Source organism: Equus caballus, chromosome 5, assembly GCF_041296265.1.
Source record: "Equus caballus isolate H_3958 breed thoroughbred chromosome 5, TB-T2T, whole genome shotgun sequence".
In the NCBI taxonomy this organism is placed as follows: Eukaryota; Metazoa; Chordata; class Mammalia; order Perissodactyla; family Equidae; genus Equus; species Equus caballus.
The window spans coordinates 2256198-2278334 of NC_091688.1; the positions used below are offsets into that span (position 1 = coordinate 2256198).

General features: G+C 46.6%; 1 protein-coding gene and 1 long non-coding RNA gene across 8 annotated transcripts in view; one reads left to right on the forward strand and one right to left on the reverse strand.

Moving 5' to 3' along the window:
• LOC111773428 (uncharacterized) overlaps positions 1 to 22137 on the forward strand; it is a 25530-nt gene continuing 3393 nt past the window's right edge. The window contains exons 1-2 of one of the 2 annotated variants that reach the window (XR_011438952.1): positions 1 to 102; positions 20881 to 20982. This is a non-coding gene — a long non-coding RNA (uncharacterized lncRNA). Of the gene's footprint in view, positions 103 to 17928; positions 18127 to 20880; positions 20983 to 22137 lie in introns of those variants that run through there. The other variant, XR_002807803.2, reaches the window with a different exon arrangement.
• The window catches only part of SLC26A9 (solute carrier family 26 member 9), a 27036-nt gene continuing 17941 nt past the window's right edge, over positions 13043 to 22137 (reverse strand). For 3 of the 6 annotated variants that reach the window (XM_023640425.2, XM_023640424.2, XM_070267612.1), the window contains 9 exons: positions 21739 to 21845; positions 20871 to 20940; positions 20409 to 20501; positions 20160 to 20270; positions 19232 to 19513; positions 18087 to 18141; positions 16992 to 17137; positions 15546 to 15614; positions 13043 to 14346 (listed from right to left, as the gene is read on the reverse strand). In XM_023640425.2, coding sequence (XP_023496193.2) covers positions 14299 to 14346; positions 15546 to 15614; positions 16992 to 17137; positions 18087 to 18141; positions 19232 to 19513; positions 20160 to 20270; positions 20409 to 20501; positions 20871 to 20940; positions 21739 to 21845 — 981 coding nt within the window. In that variant the 3' untranslated portion in view covers positions 13043 to 14298. The remainder of the gene's footprint in view (positions 14347 to 15545; positions 15615 to 16991; positions 17138 to 18086; positions 18142 to 19231; positions 19514 to 20159; positions 20271 to 20408; positions 20502 to 20870; positions 20941 to 21738; positions 21846 to 22137) is intronic. The other 3 variants (XR_011438949.1, XR_011438951.1, XR_011438950.1) reach the window with 2 other exon arrangements.

Consider the following 22137-nt stretch of genomic DNA (forward strand, 5'->3'; position numbering starts at 1 on the left):
GTGTTCAGCTGAGGGAGGACAGAGAGCAGAGCTGGAAGGTGCCTCAGGGAACAGCCGTACCAGCTCTGGACTGGCGACCTCTGGACTGAGTTTACAGAGACAGTAAGAGAGAGAGAGAGAAATGGAGGAAGGGTGCGAGGGCGGGAGGGAGACAGAGATTTCTACCAAATTTAAACCACTAAAGGAATGAGCTTCCTTCCTTTACTCTTTCTTTTTCTGGGGCATTCTCTGGAAGAGTGTGTATAAAGGTGGACCAAAAATCTAACCTAGTTTCTCATAATTCTAAAAAATAATCTGGGCCTTGTTTTTGCTCTGTGGGAAGATTTTAAATTGCTAATTTCTGTTAATAGTTACATGACTTTTCAGGCTTTCTACTGTTTTCTTGATTCCATTTTGGTAAATTATATTTTACTAGCAATTTATTCATGTTGTCAACACAAATAATCCATAACCAACTGATAAATCAAAATTGAGGTGAGTTTATTATGCACCAGAGTGAAGATTATAACCCGGGAAGGCCTTAGAAGGCGTTCGGGAGAAGCTTGGGTTTCAGTACAGTCTTATGTCTTTTTAGAACAAAGAAGACATATTAAACACACGCAGAATACAGTTTCAAAGAGGTGCTCAGTTGCAAATTAGCAGGTCAACTTGACCGTGATGCCAGGAAAGGGACTAACCTGGGCATTACCGATAGGGCGTTGTTACCAATAGGGCTGGGAGAAGTCTGCATTCTTATCCTAGGAGAGTGCCTTCTTTACTTTAATGGATAAGCAGACGGACAGTGTGTGTTTGATGGGCCGTAAGTCAGGCTTGCTAGTTCAAGCCAAATCAGTTTTGAACTCGAATAGTTACTCCCTATACCTCAATATGTGAAAACCTCTTGTCAATGTCATCTAAATTTTCAACTTTACATAGTTAAGAGCTTACACTCTGGGGCTGGGCTGGTGGCACAGTGCTTGACTTCATGCCCTCTGCTTCGAGGGACCTGGGGTTCGTCAGTTCGGATCCTGGGCATGGACCTACGCACCACTTGTCAAGCCATGCTGTAGCAGGCATCCCACATATAAAGTAGAGGAAGATGGGCATGGATGTTAGCTCAGGGCCAATCTTCCTCAGCAAAAAGAGGAGGATTGGGCTGGCCCTGTGGCGCAGAGGTTAAGTTCACACGTTCCTCTTCTCGGTGGCCTAGGGTTCACTGGTTCGGATCCTGGGTGCAGACATGGCACCGCTTGGCAAAAGCCATGGTGTGGCAGGCGTCCCACATATAAAGTAGAGGAAGATGGGTACGGATGTTAGCTCAGGGCCAGTCTTCCTCAGCAAAAAGTGGAGGATTGGCAGTAGTTAGCTCAGGGCTAATCTTCCTAAAAAAAAAAAGGAAAAGAGCTTACACTCTGGAGCCAGATTGCCTGCGTTACAATCCTAGCTCCTCCACTTTCATGGAGTTGTGCTGAGTGGTCTTGGGAAACTTAGTTAACCTTTCTTTTTTTTTTTTCCCTCCCCAAAACCCCCCAGTACATATTTGTATGTTTTTTCGTTGTGGGTCCTTCTAGTTGTGGCATGTGACACGCCGCTTCAGCATACCCTGATGAGCGGTGCCATGTCTGCACTGAGGATCCGAACCGGCGAACCCCTGGGCCGCCAAAGCCAACTGCATGAACTTAACCACTCAGCCACCGGCTGGTCCCTACTTAACCTTTCTGATCCTCAGTTTCCTCTTGTGTAAAATGGGGATAATAAGAGTATGTACCTCCTAGGGTTGTTGGGAAGATTGAGTGAATACATTGTAAAGTGAGTAAAACACTTGGAAGCACGCGTAGCTTATAGTAACCATTCAGTAAGTGTTAGCTATTATTATTATCTCCTTTCCTTTGCTTTCTTTGAGTTTGTTTTTCTTTTTCCAACTACTATCAAACATTTTGCTCATTAATTTTCATCTCTTATCTTTTCTAATAAAAGCATTTAAGGTTACAAATTTCCTTTGAAGCACTACTTCCTTGCATGACACAAATTTTGATATGTAGTATTTTCATCATTGTTTAGGTCCTAAATGTTTTTAACTTCCCATATGATTTCTTCTTTGACTATGTTATTTAGAAGTGTTCTCAAAAAAAAAATTCTAAATGCATATTTTTGTTCAAGTTATCTTTTTGTAATTGATTTTTAACTTCAATGCATTGTGGTCAGAAAATGTAGGATGACACCTATTCTTTAAAATTTGTTGAGAATTGCTTTAGACCCTAGTATATGGTCAATTTTTGTAAATATTTCATGTGTGCTTAAGAAGTGTAAATTTTAATTGTCAGCAGGTTCCATGTGTCCATTAAATTAAGCTTGTTCATTTTATTGTTTAACTCTTCCTTACCTTACTATTTTTTTACCTGTATCGTTTATCTTCTTGTTTGGCAATGAGAGAAGTGTATTGAAATCTTCCATCGTGTTGGTGGATTTGTCACTTTTCAGTTTTTAGAAATCAGTTTTGCTTTATATATTTTGAGACTATTTTATTTGATATATTCAACTTTAGAACTGTTATATCTTCTCATTGAGTTGAAATTTTTTTTTTTAAAGATTTTATTTTTCCTTTTTCTCCCCAAAGCCCCCCGGTGCATAGTTGTGTAGTTTTAGTTGTGGGTCCTTCTAATTGTGGCATGTGGGATGCCGCCTCAGCGTGGCCAGATGAGCTGTGCCATGTCAGCGCCCAGGATTCGAACTGGTGAAACCCTGGGCCGCTGAAGCAGAGTGGGCAAATCCAACCATCAGCCATGGGGCCTGCCCCGAGTTGAAATTTTTATTGTGATATAGTGGTCTTTATGCCTAATAATCTCTTTGTCTTAAGGCCAATTTGTCTGCTATTAATACAGCTGCTTCATTCTTTTGGTTAATATTTATCTTGTATCTCTTTTTTTCCTTCATATTTTGGTGTTCTTATGTTTTAGAAAGCTCTCTGGATTTAATTTTTAATCTAATCAGACATTTTCTCTCTCTTACCAATGAGTTTAGTCTATTCACATTTATCATGATTTCTGATGTATTTGGACATATTTCTATCATCTTACTATCAGCACTAATTTTTCTATGCTTCTTTCTCCCCATTTATTGTCTTTAAAAATTAATTACATTTTTATTATTGTAGTTTGTTTCCTTATTCTATCCGCCTCTGCCCCACTGGTTTGGAAATTATATTCTTTGTTATCTTCTTATGATTTACCATTGAAATTTAGTATGCATATTTAATGAATTTAAAGTTAATGTCAGAACGCTTTTTCTCTAAAAACTATGAAGACTTTTGAACACTAACTCTGATCACCTTCTCTCTATATACTATTGTTGTCCATTATTTTAGTTTTTTATTTATTTTTAAATGCCACAAATTAGTCATTATCATTATTATTATTATATAGAGATAGTGTTTTTTAAATTTATCAATATATTTAACAGTTTCTTTGTTTAATCTTTCTTCTTGAATCTCAGACCTTACTTCTGGGATAATTTTCCTTTTTCCCGAGGTTTATCCTTTGGGAACTACTTTATTGAAAATCTGATGAGAATCAGCTCTCTCAGTTGTCTATCTGAAAATATCTTTATTTCATCCTCATTCTTGAAAAATAATTTTGGTGAGCATACAATTTTAAGTTGATGGTATTTTCTCTTAGCACTTTGAAGATATTATTTTACTGTCTTCTGGCTTCCATTTTTCCTGGTGAGAAGTTCACTGAAAATGTAATTATTATTATTATTTTTTGTTGTTTTAAAGATTGGCACCTGAGCTAACAACTTTTGCGAATCTTCTTTCTTTTTTTTCTTCTCCCCAAAGCCCCCCAGTACATAGTTGTATATTCTAGCTGTGGGTCCCTCTGGTTGTGGCATGTGGGACGCCGCCTCAGCGTGGCCTGATGAGTGGTACCATGTCCGTGCCCAGGATCCAAACCGGCAAAACCCCGGCCCACCGAAGCGGAGCACGCAAACTTAACCACTCGGCCACAGGGCCGGCCCCTGAAAATGTAATTACTGATCTTTTGTCATGAACTGTTTTCTCTCTGGCTCCTTTTAAGGACTTCTCTTTGTTTTCACTTTTCTTCAGTTTCACTACAAGGTGTCTGGATAAATGTGCACAACTCATTGGTTTTAGTAGATCCATGGAGTTGTACAACCATTACCACAGTCAATTCGAGAACATTTGCATCACCTCAAAATAAACTTTGTCCCCTTTAGCTATCACCCCCTAACTCCCCCTCATCTGCCTCCCTCTAGTCCTAAGCAACTGCTAATCAGCTTTCTCTCTCTATATATTTGCCTATTCTGTTCATTTCATATAAATGGAATCGTATAACATGTGGTCTTTTGTAACTGGCTTCTTTCACTTAACATGTTTTCTCGGGTTCTTCCATGTTGTGGCTTGTGTCAGTGCTTCCTTTCTTTTTATGGCTGAATAATATTCCATTGTATGGATATACCACTTTTCATTTTCCATTTATTCTTGATAGACATTAAGGTTCTGCATTTTGGCTATTATGAATAATGCTGGTGTAAACATTCAGTACAAGATTTTGTGTGGACATGTGTTTTCATTTCTCTTGGGGATAAAGCTAGGAGTGGAAATGATGGGTCATGTGGCAACTGTAGGTTTCCTCATTTGACGAATTGCCATACTGGTTTCCAGAGTGGCTGCACCCTTGTGCATTCCCATCAGCAGTGTATGAGGATTCTGATTTCTCCACATCTTTGCCAACACTTACCATCTGACTTTTTGATTCTAGCCATCCTAGTGTGTCCGAAGTGGTATCTCACTGTGGTTTTGATTTGCATTTTCCTGATGACAAATGATGTCAAGGATCTTTTCATGTGCTTATTGGCTGTTTGTATATTTTCCTTGGAGAAATGTCTATTCAGATCTTTTGCCCATTTTTAAATTGGATTATTTGTCTTTCTATTATTGAGTTGTAAGTGTTCTTTATATATTCTAGATACAAGTTCCTTATCAGATATGTGATTTACAAATATTTTATCCCATTCTGTGGATTGTCTTTTTACTTTCTTGATGGTGTCTTTTGAAGCACAAAAGTTTCTAATTGTGATAAGTTCAATTTGCCTATTTTTTCATTTGTTGCTCATGCATTTAATGTCATATATAAGAATTCATTGCCAGATCCAAGGTCATGAAGATTTACCTCTATATTTTCTCCTAGGAGTTTTGTAGCTTTTGTTTTTGTACTTAGGTCTTTGATCCATCTTGAGTTAATTTTTGTATATGATGTGAGTTAAGGGTCCAACTTCATTCTCTTACATGTGGCTATCCACTTGTCCCAGCACTATTTATTGAAAAGACTATCCTTTCCCAATTGAATGGTCTTGGCACCCTTGTCGAAAACCAGTTGACCATAGATGAATGGGTTTACATCTGAACTCTCAGTTCTCTTCCATTGATCTATATGTCTGTCCTTGTGTAAGTACCATGCTGTCTTGATTACCATTGCTTTGTAGTAAGTTTTGAAATTGACAAGTACAGATCCTCCTTTTTTTCTTCTTTTTCAAGATTGTTTTGAACACTTTGCGTCTTGAAATCTCAATCAATTTTAGAATTGGCTTATCAATTTTTACCAAGAAGACAGCTAGGATTTTGGTAGAGGTTATGTTGAATCTGTAGATCAATTTGGGAAGTATTTCCATCTTAACTATGTTAAATCTTTCAATCCATCAAGATGGGATGTTTTTCCATTTATTTAGATCTTCTTTAATTTCTTTCAACAATGTTTGTAGTTTTTAGAGTGTAAGTTTTACACTACTTTTGATAAACTTATTCCTAAGTATTTTATTTCTTTTGATGCTATTGTAAATGGAATTATTATCTTAGTTTTACTTTTGGATTGTTCTTTGATGTTAGCTGTGGGTTTTTTGTAGATGTCCTTTATCAGGTTGAAGAAGTTCCTTTTGATGCCTAGTTTGTTGAGTATTTGTTTTTTTATCATGACAGGATGTTAGATTTTGTCAAATACTTGTTATAGTTATTACTTTACTATCTGTAATCATTTTCCTGGCTAAATACAGCTTTGGTCTCACCCACCTCTTTTGTGCTATTATTGACAAATATATTATACATATATTACACTTCTATATGTTAAGGCCCAGCAATACATTATACACTTTTAATACATTGCTTTTTAAATCAGTTAAGAGAAGCTAGGAGAAAATATATGCATTTATTGTCTTTTATAATTATATAATTACCTTTACTGGTGCACTCTGTATTTTCATATAGATTTGCGTTACTGTCTGGGTTCACTTGCTTTCAGCCTGAAGAACTTCCTTTAGCATGTTTTGTAAGGTGGGTTTTCTAGCAACAAATTCTCCCAGTTTTTGTTTATCTGGGAAAGTGTTTTTTTTTTTTTTTTTAAATAGTGGCACCTGAGCTAACATCTGTTGCCAATCTTCTTTTTCCTTTTCTTTCTCCCCAAAGCCCCCCAGTACATAGTTGTATATTCTAGCTGTAGGTCCTTCTGGTTGTGCTATGTGGAATGCTGCCTTAGCATGGCTTGATGAGTGGTGCCATGTCCGCCCCAGGATCCGAACCAGCAAAACCCCGGGCCGCTGCAGCGGAGCGTGCGAACTTAACCACTTGGCCACCGGCCAGCCCCTGGGAAAGTCTTTATTTTAACTTCATTTTTAAAGATAACTTTGCTGATGATAGGTTTTTGGGTTGACACTTTTTTCTTCGAGCACTTTCAATATGTGATCCATTTCCATTGTTTCTGCTGAGAAGTCAGCAGTTAGTCTTGTGGATCCCTTGTAAGTGATGAGTCAATGTTTCTCTTGCTGCTTTCAAGATTTTTCTTTCTCTGTTTGACTTTCAGCATTTTTAACATGATGTGTCTATTTGTGGATCTCTTTGCCTTTATCCTACTTGGAATTCATTGAGCTTCTTGGATGTGTAGATAATTGCTTTTCAATAAGTTTGGGATGTTTTCAGCCATTATTTCTTTGAATATTTTTTCTGCTTCTTTCTCTCTCTCCTTTCCTTCTGGTACTCCCGTTATGCGTATGTTGTTGTACTTAATGGTGTCCTACGTTTCTCCAAGGCTCTGTTCATTTTTCTTCATTCTTTTTCTCTCTGTTCTTTGGTTCACATAATCTCTATCAGTCTATCTTCAGGTTCACCAGTTCTTTGTTCTGCCAGTTCAAATCTACTGTTGAGCCCCTCTGGTGAATTTTTAAACATTTCAGTTAGACATTTCAACTCCAGAATTTCCATTAAAAAATAATTTCTATCTTTTTATTGATATTCTCTATTTGATGCAATATTGTCATCATACCTTCTTTTACTTCTTTAATCTTGCTTTTTTTCAGTTCTGTGAACATATTTGTAATGGCTACTTTGAAATCTTTTTCTTTTAAGTCTGACATTTGGCTGCTCTCACAGATTCTGTTGCCTGCTTTTTGTCTGGTGTATTGATCATACTTTCTTTTTTTTTACATGCTTCGCAATTTTTTTCATTGGAAATCGCACATTTTAGATAACATATTGTAGCAACTCTGGCAACTGGTTCCTTTCCCTCCCGCTTAGGCTTGTTATTGTTAGTTGCTTGTTTATTTGTTTAGTGACTAGATGGATCACTTTAGTGAAGTCTATTTCTCCCCCACAGAGTTAAACCTTTGATGTTGCTCCTCAACAGGCACAGTTTGGGGTCTGCCCACAGTCACCCAGGGATGATGGTGGTATTGGTAGGGCTCTCTTCCTGTCTTTCCATGACCACTCCCAGCTGTTAAACTCTACTAATTTCTGGTTCATTGTTCTATTGTTTTCAATAATGCCTTGGGCATAAATTATTGTACAAACTAATCCAGTCACATTGCAGCTCCTTTGAAAGAATAGTTTCTGATTCATTGTTTGATCTTTGTTCTGATCCCAGGAAGGCTCCTTCCATCTGTTTTTCTCCTGCAAACTATCCAGCCTACAGTCTAGGCTGTATCTTTGTTAAATTCACGATCCACAAATCTCCTCCCAATGATGTTTACCAGAACCTCCACTGTTCTTTTTTTTTTTTTTTTAGGAAGATTAGCCCTGAGCTAATATCTGCTGCCAATCCTCCTCTTTTTGCTGAGGAAGACTGGCCCTGAGCTAACATCCATGCCCATCTTCCTCTACTTTATACGTGGGACGCCTACCACAGCATGGCTTGCCAAGTGGTGCCATGTCCACACCCAGGATCTGAACCGGCGAACCTGGGGCCGCTGAAGAGGAACGTGTGAATTTAACTGCTTTGCCATCAGGCCCGCCCCTCCACTGTTCTTGAGAGCATCCTTAGCCTTGAGCTTCTCCATGCTCTGTTGCATATTAAGTCATTTCCTTTGGGAAGAAATTAGGAGCTATCTATTTTATCTGTTTTATGGCCTTCTTCTTCCCCCAGGCAAAATTTCTGAGCCAGAGTTCTGGACCTGGAGGTAGGGACAATGGCAAGCTTCTCTCTGAGTGATACTCCTTTTCTAGGAGCTCAGCACTTGGTGTGTGTGGGGGGTCAGCAATCTGAGGTCCTTTTGGCTTACCTGTCCTCATGGGGAACCATTGCCTCACATACTTTGGCAAGGTTGACTGGGATCCCAGTATTCTGAGCACACTGCACTCAAGTTAGAACATCTGTTATAAAAGTTGGGAATGGGAGGAGAAGGGAGCCCCCATTCAGTGTTAACAAAAGGTAGCTGGGGCAGGATGAGAAATACTGAAGTCCTATTCTTCTTGGGAAGAAAGGCCTCTGACTGAAAAGTGGGGGGAGAGGAAGCCCTGTGTTCTTGGCAGTCTGGAGCAGAGTCTTTGCCTCACTGGGTTGGGAAGGGGGAGGGAGGGAGTGGTCTTGGTTCAGTTATCACAGATTCTCACCTGTTAAGACTGGATTTTCATAGACTTTTTTTTAAAGATTTTATTTTTTTCCTTTTTCTCCCCAAAGCCCCCAGGTACATAGTTGTATATTCTTAGTTGTGGGTCCTTCTAGTTGTGGCATGTGGGATGCCACCTCAGCATGGCTTCATGAGCAGTGCCATGTCCACGCCCAGGATTCGAACCGAAGAAACACTGGGCCGCCTGCAGTAAAGCGCGGGAACTTAACCACTCGGCCACGGGGCAGTCCCTAGATTTTCTTGAATAGCTGTTTCTTCATTTGCTGCTTGCCCTTAGGGCCATTTCTACAGGCTTAAGGTTTTTTTTTTTTTTTTTTTAACATTGTCACCAGTTTCACTGGGAAGCTGGTCAGTGGAACTCTTTACACTCTCATGCTAGACATTGATCTCACTATGTCCATTCTTTTTTTTTCTTCTTAAAGATTGGCCCTGAGCTGACATCTATTGCCAATCTTTCTTTTTCTTCTCCTTCTCCCCAAAGCCCCTCAGTACATAGTTGTGCATTCTAGTTGTAGGTCCTTCTGGCTCTGCTGTGTGCCTCAGCGTGGCTTGATGAGCAGTGATAGGTCCATGCCCAGGATCCGAACCAGCGAAACTCTGGGCTGCCGAAGCGGAGCGCGTGAACTTAACCACTCAGCCATGGGGCTGGCCCTCGCTACATCCATTCTTGATAAAAATCTTAAAATGATAAAATATATTTTTCCAATGCTAAAGGAAGAATCTTAAATTTAATGAGAAAAAATTAGAAACATTTGCATTAAAGTTAGGAACCAGAAAAGGACGTCTACTATCACCACTATTATTTAACATTGTTTTGCAAGTACTGATCAAGGCAATTAAACAAGAGAATGAGATTAGAGGTATAAAATTTGAAAAGGAGGTAAAATTATAATTATTTGCAGACATGGGCTGTATATCTGTCAAATCTGAAATAATCGACTGGAAAACTACAAAACTATTAGTTCTGTAAGGGAATTCAGTAAGCAATCTGAGTACACATTAATATACAGAAATCAGTAGCCTTGATATATGTAAACAACAGCCAGTTAGAAAATACGAGGAAAGAAAAAATTCCATTTATAACGGCAATAAAAAAGGTAAAAAAAACCTTGAAAAATATGTAAGATCTATATGAGGAAACACTACTTAGATTAGCAAAAGGAGACTTAAGTAATTGGAAAGGAATACCATATCCTTGAATAAGAAGGCTGTATCATAAAAATGTTCTAAGTGGAGACTAACTCTCCCAGATACTAAAAAATACTACAAAGCCTCTGTAATTCTATCTATCTATCTATCTATCTATCTATCTATCTATCTATCATCTATCTATCATCTATCTATCTATCTATCATCTGTCTATCTATCATCATTGGTATGGACTCAGTTCTTGTTTTTAAATGTTTACAATTCATCATTGTATTTAATTATTTTGGTCCTCATTGTCCCACATTTGGCTAGTAGAAGGTGCTTCCACCTGGTTGCTGTAACCTTGTGATATGCCTCCATATTTTTTTTGAGCAATTCTTTGGTTTCTGGCATAAAAACTTGTTGCAGACTGATTTTGTACCTACCCTGCCCTGGCCCTGGCCCTAAGGAGCCCTGGTTACTTTAAATTAGGAATGGTATTAGAGACCATGTTTAGGAATTCACAGTCTTAAAAGTACCCCATTCCAGTTTAGAATCTTAGAGATGTTTCAACACTTATGCCTAAAGACTGCTAAAGCCATATTGTTGTTTTACAACTGAAGATAAACTTAGGTTTTAAAGACAAGAAGTTACAGAAATGCATCTGATTTAGATGCCGTCTTTATGTGCCACTCAAAACTCTCCGACTAAGCCTCTGTTGGGGTAACAGTTCTGAGCAGTCTCACCTGCTGGGTCCTTCCTGGAGCTGTGCATGCCTCTTCCTTCCTGCCCTGGGTGGCTTCCCTGATGCCACAGCATGGGACACCCTGGGAACTACTCTGTGCTCATACCCATGCACCCCGTAATCATTGGGGAGTTAATTCCCAGGGGCCACCTTTGATCAATGGAAGATGGGAGTGATGGTTAAATGTTTCTCCTGGACACTTGGAGATGAATTTCACAGGGCTCCTGGGAGGCCCAGCAGGGTGGAGCCCCAGTGCCCTCCGTGGTGGCTACCTCAGTAACTTTTTCTTTTGCTGGCTTTCCCTCTCTCCCTGTTTCATGCCTCCTGCCTTTCACTGCTGCTGCCTGGAATCCTTTCCCAAATACCAGCACACAAAATTTTCTCTCAGGCTCTGCTTCAGGGGGATCTAGGCTAAAATAGCATCATTAAAAATATATATATAGGGGCCGGCCGGTGACGCAGTGGTTAAGTGCGCAGGTTCCGCTTCGGCGGCCCAGGGTTCACCAGGTCAGATCCCGGGTGTGGACATGGCACCGCTTGGCAAGCCCTGCTGTGGTAGGCGTCCCATGCATGAAGTAGAGGAAGATGGGCACACCTCTTTCTCCCTTTTCCAGTTCTCCCAATCTCTTTGTCCCTGCGTATCTCTATCCCACTGGCCATTCATTTCCCTTCCCTCTTTGCTTTGTGTTATCTCTAGCCTGTCATCTCTTTCTGCTTCATCATATTTCTGTCTCCTTCATGCCTTTACTCTGTTTTTATGTGATTCTTCTTATTTCCTTCCATTTCCTACTGTTAGTAAACAAAGTTGGGAGTCAACCCAGCTTGTTGGATACTTGAGCCCTGTGGCCTTATGCTCCTTGCATTGTCTCACAAACAGGGGAGGGGAAGCCCGGCTTAGATTGTGTGCTCCCAAACTAAGGATTCTGAAAGCTTTGCTGAGTGGGATTGGCCCATAACAGACATCTCATGAATGTGGAAGAATTCGTGCATGAAGGGTAGATAGAAGTGATGATGGGACTTTGACTTCTCTGATAGCCACAGAAATCACAGAGTCGGCTTTGAGAACTGGTCCTGGGTCTGTGGACCCCTTATTCAGTCATCTCCCCCCAGTCCCTGCTCTTGAGCTGGAGCAGAGAAGTTTATTCACTCCCAGGAGTGGAAAACGAGACCCTGGAGAGGGAGCTGGGAGACTCACAGAGAAGTCTTAGCTCCTTGTTGCTTCCCCTCAGGACAGTGCAAAGTAAGGCCAGCTTTCCCTGGAGGTGACTTATTTTGCCTCTCTGTAAAACTACCCAAACACATGCATTTGTTCACATTTCAAAACCACTTTATTACCAAAATGAACAAAAAGAGAATGGCGTTTAAATTAAATAAATTACACAAATATCTCAAGAGTCCCCGTCTTCCCTGGGAACCATGTCATCACAGGTCAGTATCACTGAGAACATTCAAAAGTATTGAAATTCTGGATTATTTCACTACCTTGCCCTCCTTTCCTGCCTCAATCATGTCCAGAGAGTGGTCTGTGTGATTTTTTTGTGTGTTCTTTCTAAAATATTCTAACAGCGAAGTTTTCTTTAATGTCTGCCCAACACCATGTGTTTCCAATCTTACCTCCACTGTGGGCTCTGTGAGTACTTACACCCTTGGACATGTTTCGGGAAGCCTCCTTGAGCCCCCGCTCTGGGCCACGGTGAGTCAGCAATCTCCTTCAGGTCTGGGACTGGCCTGGGGATTAATGGTCACTTCATCAAGTCCTCAGGGGTTCTAGACACTTGATTCAAAGGGCACCTCTGACTTGGATGTCCTGAGGCTCTGTGACGTCCCCCACCTCCTGGGCCTGAGCTGGACTTTGAAGGAGGTGGAATGGGGGAGGGCGAGTTGTCATTGGCTTAGGTTCTTGTCCTCCTGGAATTTGGCACTTCGGGTGCTGGGCACGGTGAATCCCAGATAACATTGTCTTCTGCCTTCCAAGTTTTGAGTTCCATTGGCAGCCAGATGGCATAATGAATTCACAGAGAAGCAATGCTCGGAGGCCAAGAATCTGTTGGATCATTGCCAGCGCCCGCTCCTTTAACTCTAAGAAGACCTGCTAGCTGACCAGCTCACTCAACACTCAGACACACAATGCAGGTCAGGCTGAAGTTGGGAATTGGGACGTTTTTCCAGGTTGAGCCAGCCCAACCTGTTGGGCCGGGATCATGCAGTTGAAGGAGCTCAGGGGAAGCAGTGGGGAGAGGCCAGAAGGTTTTCTGCACACTTCTATGAAAATTTCCCAAACAGTTGAACATGGAACCTATTTATTTTCAAGTCAACAAGGGGGTTCCTCTAGTTACCATCTTATTTATATACATGGAGAACTGAACCCCTCTTCTCATCTTTCGTAGAAGAAGAGGGCCTCAGGTCCTGAGTGTGTTCAGGAATCCTGTGGAGGAAGACCCCGTTCTGCACCTAGCTGGGGGATGCAGCTGGTCCTTGGGGAGCTTTTTCTCTTGTCTAGCTGAAGGATTCAGGCCCAAAGCTGATCATGGAGAGTTAAAATCATTGGTTCTGTGCCAGGTCAAGGCACATTTCCCAAGTGGAGAAGGCATTTCCGAGGTCGGGGGACTGTCAGGGCCCAGGTCCCGCCAGTTTGCCCTGGGTCGGCACTGGCACCCCCTCCCCCTCCAAGTCCCAGGTACAAAGAGAGATTCCTAAAAAGCTTCTGTGCAGAAAAACTGGTATCTGTTGCTAGGTTGCCAGAGGATTCTGCCTGCTACTCCCTATACCTTTTGGGCTCCTCCCCAGTCTCCAGTGGAAAGGAGCAGCCCCTGCGGGCAGGCAGAGTGATAATGTTTCAGGAGGCTGGGGTGACTACCTTGTTGGGCTGCCCCTGGGAGGCAGCTCTGGTGACCCTGAGGGCCCTGGCCACTCCCCAGGCTAGAACCTGATGTGCCGAATAGCAGTGAGGTCTTGGCAGCCTTCAGATGAGGAGGAAGGGGGCACAGTCCCCAAGACAGAGATTTCTGGGTTGTGGGGAGTACATAGTCCCAGGGGTGCAGAGCTGCCAGGGAGAGAGCGGGGGCAGCTGGAGAGGGCAAGCCACAGAGTCCCAAGCAAGTGCGTGCCTATGTCCTGTGACAGCGTGACATCATCTGACACAAAGCAGGCCCAAGGACACTTTCGAAGCTTCTACTCCAGGCGAGCACAGTCGTGCTTTCCCTTCTGTTCTTGGCTCACTCTTAAAGTCCGGCAGTCGGGGGGCCCAGCTGCCATGGCAGGGCATGGGTGGGTGCGGTGGAGGGAGAAGAGGCTTGCTCACGGCTGGCCAGGGCCCTGAGGGTCTACAGCAGACTGGAGAGGTGGCTCTCCTCGCTGCTGAGATCAGCCTGCTCTAGAGACGACAGGCAAGGAGAGAGGAGGAGAGACAGGAGGACGGAGGGGGCTGAAGTCCCGGAGGAGGCGCTCTCCTCCTCCCACCACTCCCACAATCGCAGGCTCAGCCTCCGCGGAAGTTCCGGGTGCCAGGCTCCGCAGGCAGCATGGGGCTGGCTGGGCCCTCACAGGGCGGTCAGGGTTTCTGAGTGGAACATGCTCCCGAACATCTCCTGCAGGGCCCCAAGGAGGAAAAGGGAGGGGAAGGGAGAGCATTAGACCTGCTGGGTTCAGAGGGGCTGCAACCACGAGGTAAACTATGAACCCCTGGCCAGAAAGAGGCATCACGGGTGTGTGTGAGCATGTGTGTGCGTGTGCGTGTGTGAACGGGGGTGAGGCAGGGTCAGCCTAAGAGGTAAACTGGTACAGAGGTGATAAGAGAGGCTGCCTGGAATCTAATTTTGCATCACCTCCCGTGGCTGTGTGACCTTCACACGGCCCACCCGCTTTGTAGCTTCACTTTCTTCATCAGACAGAGCGAGGGCTCAGATCAGATAAGCTCTAAAGTCCTGTCTGCTCTGATAAGCTATTTTGGTTCTATCCAAGTTTTTTTGGAATGTGCTGGAAATTCGACGGGGGCACAGAAATTAGTCTGCCAAATCTTTGTGCCTCTGGCTCTATTTCCTAATGTCTCCTGCATGCCGTCACCACTCATAGAGACGTGTGCAGAGGACCATGGAACTCAGCCCAAAAAGAATGGGAAGAGGCACAAAGTGAGATGTTATTTCCCTAAACTTGGTCATCTGGCTTCTTGTTATTGAGGGCATCGGGGTAGGGCTACTTTTCACGTGAGGACCAGAGGGCCCGGTGGGGATAACAACACTTCACATCTGCATCTCAGCTCTTGAGGCCACATGTAACAATATTTGTATTCCTAGAATTTGTGCCCGGTACTTCCTCTGACCCTCGCAGAACATGTTCCCTAAGGGCAAGGGTCTTTGTGTCGCTCCCTGCGGCCTGTCCACCCTGTGTCAGGCAAGTAGTAGGCAGCCCGTAAAGACCCGTCGAATTAATGAAAGAAAAATGAGGTGGAGGGGACAGGTATTAGCCATATTCCCCTTAACTCACAACAACAAAAACTGGGGCCCGGGGGTGTTGCATGCCTTGCCCAAGGTCATGTGGTAGATGCGTTGGAGAGTTAAGAATAGATATTAGTTCTCTAGGACTTGGTCCAGTGTCTCTCCCTTCCCCCACGATGCCTTTCAGGGAGTGAGAAGAATTAAGATCTGCTATTAAAAGAAAGATGAGAAAGAAACCTTGTTGCCTTCAAGGTGACTGCTTTGGCTTAAAGGAGAGACAGCCTGGTGAACACCCTGGATTTGAGAGGGTCTCCTCCCCGCCCCCCCCCCCCCCCCCCACCGCCTCAGCGTACCTGCTCTAAGTCCCAGTAGCTGGGGCTGTCCTCGGAGCCATCCAAGGAGAGCTCGGGGTCCACTGCAGCCTGGAGGGGAGACAGGTGCAGAATGAGCTCCAGGGCAGAATGACGATGTCTGGCACAAAGGGCAGGCTCCGGGTGGGCACCGTGTTTTCCAACGCATAAGTCCTCCTCTTGCCCCGTCCCTCCCCTCTCCCCGCTCCCCTGCCTCACAGAATGTAGCCCGCCCTTGGGGGCGGTTTAGAAGATGAGGGCTAGCTGCCTGAGCTCAGGGAATCCGGTTCCCTTCTTGGGGAATCTGTTTCCTGTAAAAGTAGGATAATCAAACTCGTTTTGCTGACTTTCTACCTCAGTATGAAAAAGGCGTGTGTGTGTGCAATTTATGTATATGAATATATTCTGTAATATGTAAATATATAATATAAATTCTTTAAAATATATAACTGGTAATAACTGGACATTATTTGTGCAATAACAAATGACGAGGATTCTTCTAGAATCTCCCTGACTTTGCTCTGTGGACAAGGTTCATGGAGCCAGACAGGCCGCTGCGCCTGCACCGTCCCCCTCCGACTGTGGAGGGCGGGCGCCAAGGCCCCGTGTTTTCCCGGGCAGGCTTTCAGCGCTTGGAACACATGGCTTCACCTTCATCCGTCTCTTAAAGCAAAGAGCAAATGGTTGCTCTCAGGCCAGAAAAGCCTTTCTTACGACCTACAGAGGGCGGAGGAGGATTTTATCGAGGGCTGGGGCTCAGAGTCTTGGGAGGCCGAGGGCAGAGGCTGAGCTGGGAGGGGACCCTGGGAGGTAGGGGTGGCTGGGGAGGCCTGGGCAGGGACCCCAACGGGGTGGGCTTTTGCTGACTCCTCAGCTTTCTGGAGTCCTCGACAGTGTTATTTGTAGCTCATTTGCATACCACTTACTGAGCTAGTAAATTAAATGTCAAGGAGCTGAGACAAAACTTGGATCCAGCCTCTTCATCCGTCACCAGCCTGAAATCTCCAAGCTCCGCTAAATTAGAACAGGCAGGCTCACCCGCTGCCCTTCCCCATAGCCTCTTCTAGAAAGAGTGAAGGAGCGGGCAGGGGTGAGCAATGCCAGAGTCCTGGGCACAACCTAATGTGCTTTGAGTGTTTGTGTGATCCAGAAATGAATATTAATAGAGGATTTTCCAATATGCAAAGCACTTTCCAGTGACATAAAAGACATAATTATCAGTTAATCTTAAAGCAAAAATAAAAGAAACACCCTGTGAGGTAGGTTGTATTAGTTTAGGGCGTTAGTTTAGGGTGCCCATTCTGCAGATAAGGAAACTGAGACTCAGAAAAGTTAAATGACGGAATTGGTGTTGGAACTCAAACCTCCTCCTGTGTTCTTTCTAATGCCTCCTGGTCCTGCTATTTCAGTGCCCTGGGGCCTAGGATTCCCCAGGGGCGGGGACCTTACCCCTTGAAAGTCACGTCCTGGGGCCACTTCTCTGGCGTTGGCCTGGGCAAAGAGGACGGCATCATGTATGCTGGGAAAGACGTGGTTGCGCTGTAGACACCCGTCTTCAAAGACGCCTCCGTGGCTGATGTCATTGTACACCTGGGCTGGAAGGAGGAAAGGGTCACCTTCAGAAAGACAACGGCCACTGCGGGTGTGAGCTGGCGTGGGGGAGGACGGTGTGAGTGGAGGAGAGAGAGGCCTGAGGGCCGCGCTCCCGCTGCACCCTAGGGCCTCGGCATTGCCTTGCAATGTCAGTTCGGTCAGCAGAGGGCAGCATGAGCTTGAGGATGCCGCACCTTCAACCCAGGGCAGAAGGAAGCAGTTTGATTCAGGGAGTCGGCACTTTGTGGGGATTTGAGAGGGACAGGCTAAAACGTCCATGAGGAAGCTGCCAATTCTGTCCCCTGAGGGTCTGTCCTCTTGTTTACCCAGACCTTTCCTGTAGTCTCCAGTGGGTGGGAGAGGCCTCACTCCTACCAGATCCTGAGATGATTTCCTGAGGAGTGTCCAGCGAGGGTGAGAGGAGTCTTCCCATTTGAGCTCTGGAGCACATGCACAGCAGCTCGTGGACACTGCAGACTCCCTCCCTGAGCGGGGCCTCCACGGAGACTGGGATGTGCTCAGGCAGCCCTGAAGTCGGGCAGGCCCACCGGGACGGCTCTGACCCCGCGGGAAGTTGGGTGTGTGAGTGTGTGCCCCTCCACATTCTCCTGTGTGTGTGTGTGTACCTGCCGCATGTCCCCTGCACTCTACACCGGGCTACGACATGGAAACCCGCTGCTATGTGGACGTGTCCTCGGGGCTGTGCGTACGTGCCCTTTGGAGACTGCACGTGTACACAGCTGTGTGTCTGTACTTCCCCTGGATAATTACTGAGCCCCCTATGTGGTCACGCAGTCTGGCCCGTCTCTTCTGACTTGTGTCTCAAGCTCTTCTGAGCACGCAGTAGTTTGGGGGGATGTTGGGTGCTCTCATTTCCACCCCCTCTGTCTTCAGCGTCCCACGAGCCTGCCCCCCGCCTCACCCAGGCCCGGAATGTCCTCCTTCTCTTACCGTGAATGTTCGCTAAGAAGACCTGCACGCCGATCTTCCCGTAAGTGGAGCTCAGCTAGACGTGTTGGGGAGAGCGGTGGGGTAGGGAGACAAAAGGAAAGGAATGTTCTGAGTGGGTCTCAAAAGTGACTCACAAAACGCACTTCAGAGGGGAAGCCAAACAAATAAGCAATCCTGAGAGCCCTGGCAGTCAAAGATAAAAATAGCAGCGAAGCACCACTTCTCCCTGGAGTGTTGGCTGAGGTCTCCTATGGAAAGTGGGGCGGAAATGGGCTTTGCCAGAGAGGCGGGCACTTAAAGTCCCCATGGCCCCTTCTGACGGGGCCAGATCTTTTCTTCCAGTAGCTTGGATTCTCAGACTCCACCACTTTCCCAACTTTGTGGCTTTAGGCAGAAGCTGGAGGGGAGGACTGAGGCGGGAGAGGCTAGGGCTTCAGCCCAGGGCCACCTGGACTCCAGGTCCAGGCTGGGGAAGCTGAGCCCCGGCTTGGGGGTGGAGCCTTCTGTGCACATGGCTGAGGGCGATGTCAGCCTGTGTGCTCTCTGTTCCCCTCAGTTTCTCTGGGCTGCCTCTGTCTGAGCCAGCTCTGCTGTTTGCTGAGTCCCTGCCATTGGAGGTGTCCGCCCAAAAGTTATCAGATGCGTACATTTATCGAAGGTGTCCCGTGGGCTGCCTGTATGGTCCGAGAAGGTGGGGCACTGATATCAGTTCTTCTCTGCTCAGTTGGCCAGAGCCAGCTGATCCTAGAGTGTCTGCATTCGTGTGGGAAGGAACAGCAGACCGTGAATCATGGTCAAGCTGGACTTTCCTCAGAGGACCCTGGGGTGGGTTTCCGGTGGCCTGCGAGAGAACTCGAGGTGGCTAGAGAGGGGTGCTAGGCCCAGGTGGAGCAGCGGGGCCTGGAGCCCTGGTCTCCCTCTGCAGCCACTCACTGCCTCAAGCTGCCTGGGCCTGCTCTGCGGAGAGCGTCTTTTCTGGTCACATCTGGGGGAAGGAGGGATCCTTAGGAGCCACTGGCCTCTTTGGCGAGCTTCCTCCCTCAGCTTGTTGAAGTGAATGCTCCAAGGAAAGGGAGCGTGGGAGAGCAGGGGCGTGGGTGAGAGGCTGGCGGTGGGCCTGCGCTCCCTCTGCCCCAGGGCCTCACCTTGGCCAGGGCTTTGATGCCCATCAAGTCCACAAAGCTGACCCCGCTCATGTCAAGGATGAGGGTGTGGAAGGTGACAAAGGGTGGGACACTGGCCAGCATGTCACTGGGTTCAATGGGGATCTCCGCAGCGGCTGGTGGCTCACAGTGGGCAGCCGGGGAGCTGTCAGGGCTGAAGGTGATGTATGACACACTGGCACCATCAGCAGGCGTCTGGTTGTTGTTGGGGTCGGTCGGGGAGGCGTTCTCAAAGTCCTGCTGCAGCTCCTGCAGGGAGACAGTCTGGGGGGCGGGGGGTGGGGCAGTCAGGGATCCACAGCCCGAATCAGGCTTTGCGGGGTTGAAGCAGGGGCGAGCAGCATGCAGGTGGAGAACGACTGAACTTGATCTTGGTGAATACAAGCCCCCAACACCCCCGGGCGAGGCATCTCCCAAAGGCCTTTCTTTAGGCAGGACCTGCGCGCTTGGTCTCCCATGACCCAGGCAAGGTCAGAGTACCCTTCCGAGGGAGGTGTTGAAGCCTCAGCCCACTCTGCTCAGCCAGGAAGCCCCTTTGGAGACAACTGAGCTCCTTTTTGCATTTGTCCTGCCTGCCTGGTTCTCCCCAGAACTCCCACACTGCCTCCACCTTGCTGCTCTGGGTTGGCTGGGTACCCCAGGAAATTCACTGCTGCTCCCCTTCTGGGGTTGTTCCTAAGTCCATGGGCCATATCCTATCTTAGCCAGAAAATGGGGGGGCATGGGAGATCCTTGGTTACCCCAGGAGCTGACAGCCCCTCACTGAAGAAGAAGAATTCCCAGTGGCCACCAGGCAATGGTCACAGAGACTTTAAGTCTTTGCCTCGAAGGGTGCTGGCAGGTGGGACATCGGGGGGTAAAACCAGAGAGGGCAGGGGAGAGGACTGGGCTGTTCCTGGACTCAGCTCACCTTGGTTTTCATGAATAGAGACTTCCTCTGTTGTGTGGGCATCCTTCTCTTCTCCTGCCTCTTGAGGTACTTTTGCTTGGCGAGCAACACTTTCTGGGGGTCCACACCTGTCTGCAGGGAGAGAGCCAGCAGCAATCTTGACCTCCGCCCTCTTGGGAGGCAGCCTGCTCTTGGCTCCCAGCACCCTTTCTTCCATCTTCTGGCCATTCTCTGTCCAGCCACTCTGGTCACCAGAGGACTAGGTCTTACCTTGGCAATGACCTTTTGCCTGAAGATCTCCGAGTTGGCAAAGTAGAGAGGGGAGCAGTAAGTGACAATCCTGACCCCTTTGATTTCCTGGACCTGTAATGGAGAGACTGAGCTCAGGTAGCAGAAGTGTCTTTATTGGCTTTTGTTTTTTTTAAAACCCTCCTCTTCTTGGGGTGGGGGCAGGGCAAAAGAGGAATGTCTTGGGGCTGGCCCCGTGGCCGAGTGGTTAAGTTCGCGCGCTCTGATGCAGGCAGCCCAGTGTTTCGTTGGTTCGAATCCTGGGCGCGGACATGGCACTGCTCATCAGACCACGCTGAGGCAGCGTCCCACATGCCACAACTAAAAGAACCCACAACGAAGAATATACAACTATGTACTGGGGGGCTTTGGGGAGAAAAAGGAAATAATAAAATCTTTAAAAAAAAAAAAAAAAGAGGGAGGTCTTAAGCTTGGATTACCCACCCTGTTGTAGGTCTTGGGATTCACATAAATGTCACTGTCCAGGACCTGGGCCAAAGCGTAGCCATTTCGACTGGATGAAGAAGGAAAAGAAAAACCTAAGAGGATGCTAATAGTGAGTGGGCCTGGGACAATGGTGGGGGTGGGGGCTGGGGCAGAGGCAGGGCAGGAGAGGGGCCCTTCCTCACCCCCGGGCTCGGCTTGCTCTGTTTGTCTTTCTGCACTGCAGATGTGTGCCTGTGGCCTGCGACTGGGCTATAGCTAGAGGGATGACAGGCAGGCCCTTGACATAATTCCCAGATCAGGGCTCAGGGGAGAGAAGACGTAGGGGTACATGTCTTAAGGTGACAAGCTTAAGTGGCCTTGAAGTCACCACTTCCTGGTTCCCAGTTCTCAAGAGGAGAAGACAGGGATTCCCTGACATTCAGCATCCTTCCTGCCCTGGCCCACACCCCTTCCTCTGGCCCCACTGGCCTGATCTCTTTATAGGAAGGGCACAGCATCTGTCCTCTGGCCTGGTGTTCCCCTGGGGTGGAGCCCCATTTGGTCTGGGGTCTGGCAGTACCTTTGGAAGGATGCTGAATCAAATCCACCTGCTCTTCCCCAACTTTCTCTGCCCCCCCGTCCCCAAGTCCCCCAAGCCTATGATGGCTCCCTCTGGGGTTTGAAGAATATGGGAAGTCAGACAGCCCAGCCTGTGCCCACAGTCCTGCCTGGGCTGGGTTCTTCTCAAGCCTGGCAGCACCTCGAGTGCCAGGCCCAGAAGGCGGGAGGGTGTGGAGGGCTGGGTCAGGCCTCAGCATGGGAGCCCTTGGCAGGCTGGTCTGGAGGCCCCACCTGCTGTGCCTTGAGGGGCGGGGTTGTTACTTACAATTGGGTCTGGAAGACCAAGACGAGGACGGAGAAGGCGACACCCACCGCCACACCATACGGCAGGCTCAGGAAGAAGGAGGAGAGGAAGCTCACCACCCAGATACACTGTGAGGAGAGAGAGGTCAAAGCAGGCCTGGGGAGAACACTGCCACTTTCGGGAAGTCTTCCTGGGTTAGTCAAGGCCCTTCCCTGCTAGCACAACCTCAGATCGGCCCTTCTGTTTTCATGGTATTTTTGCACTGTTTTATGTATTTATGTTTGGTTACACTTGCTCACGTCTTCTAGACTGAGTGTGGCTCCCTGACCTTGTTGGGTTTTTAGTAGACAACCCCAGCACACAAGGGGGCAACATGGCGGAATGACAGAGCAGGAGTCTCGGGTGAGTTGGGCCAGGTTC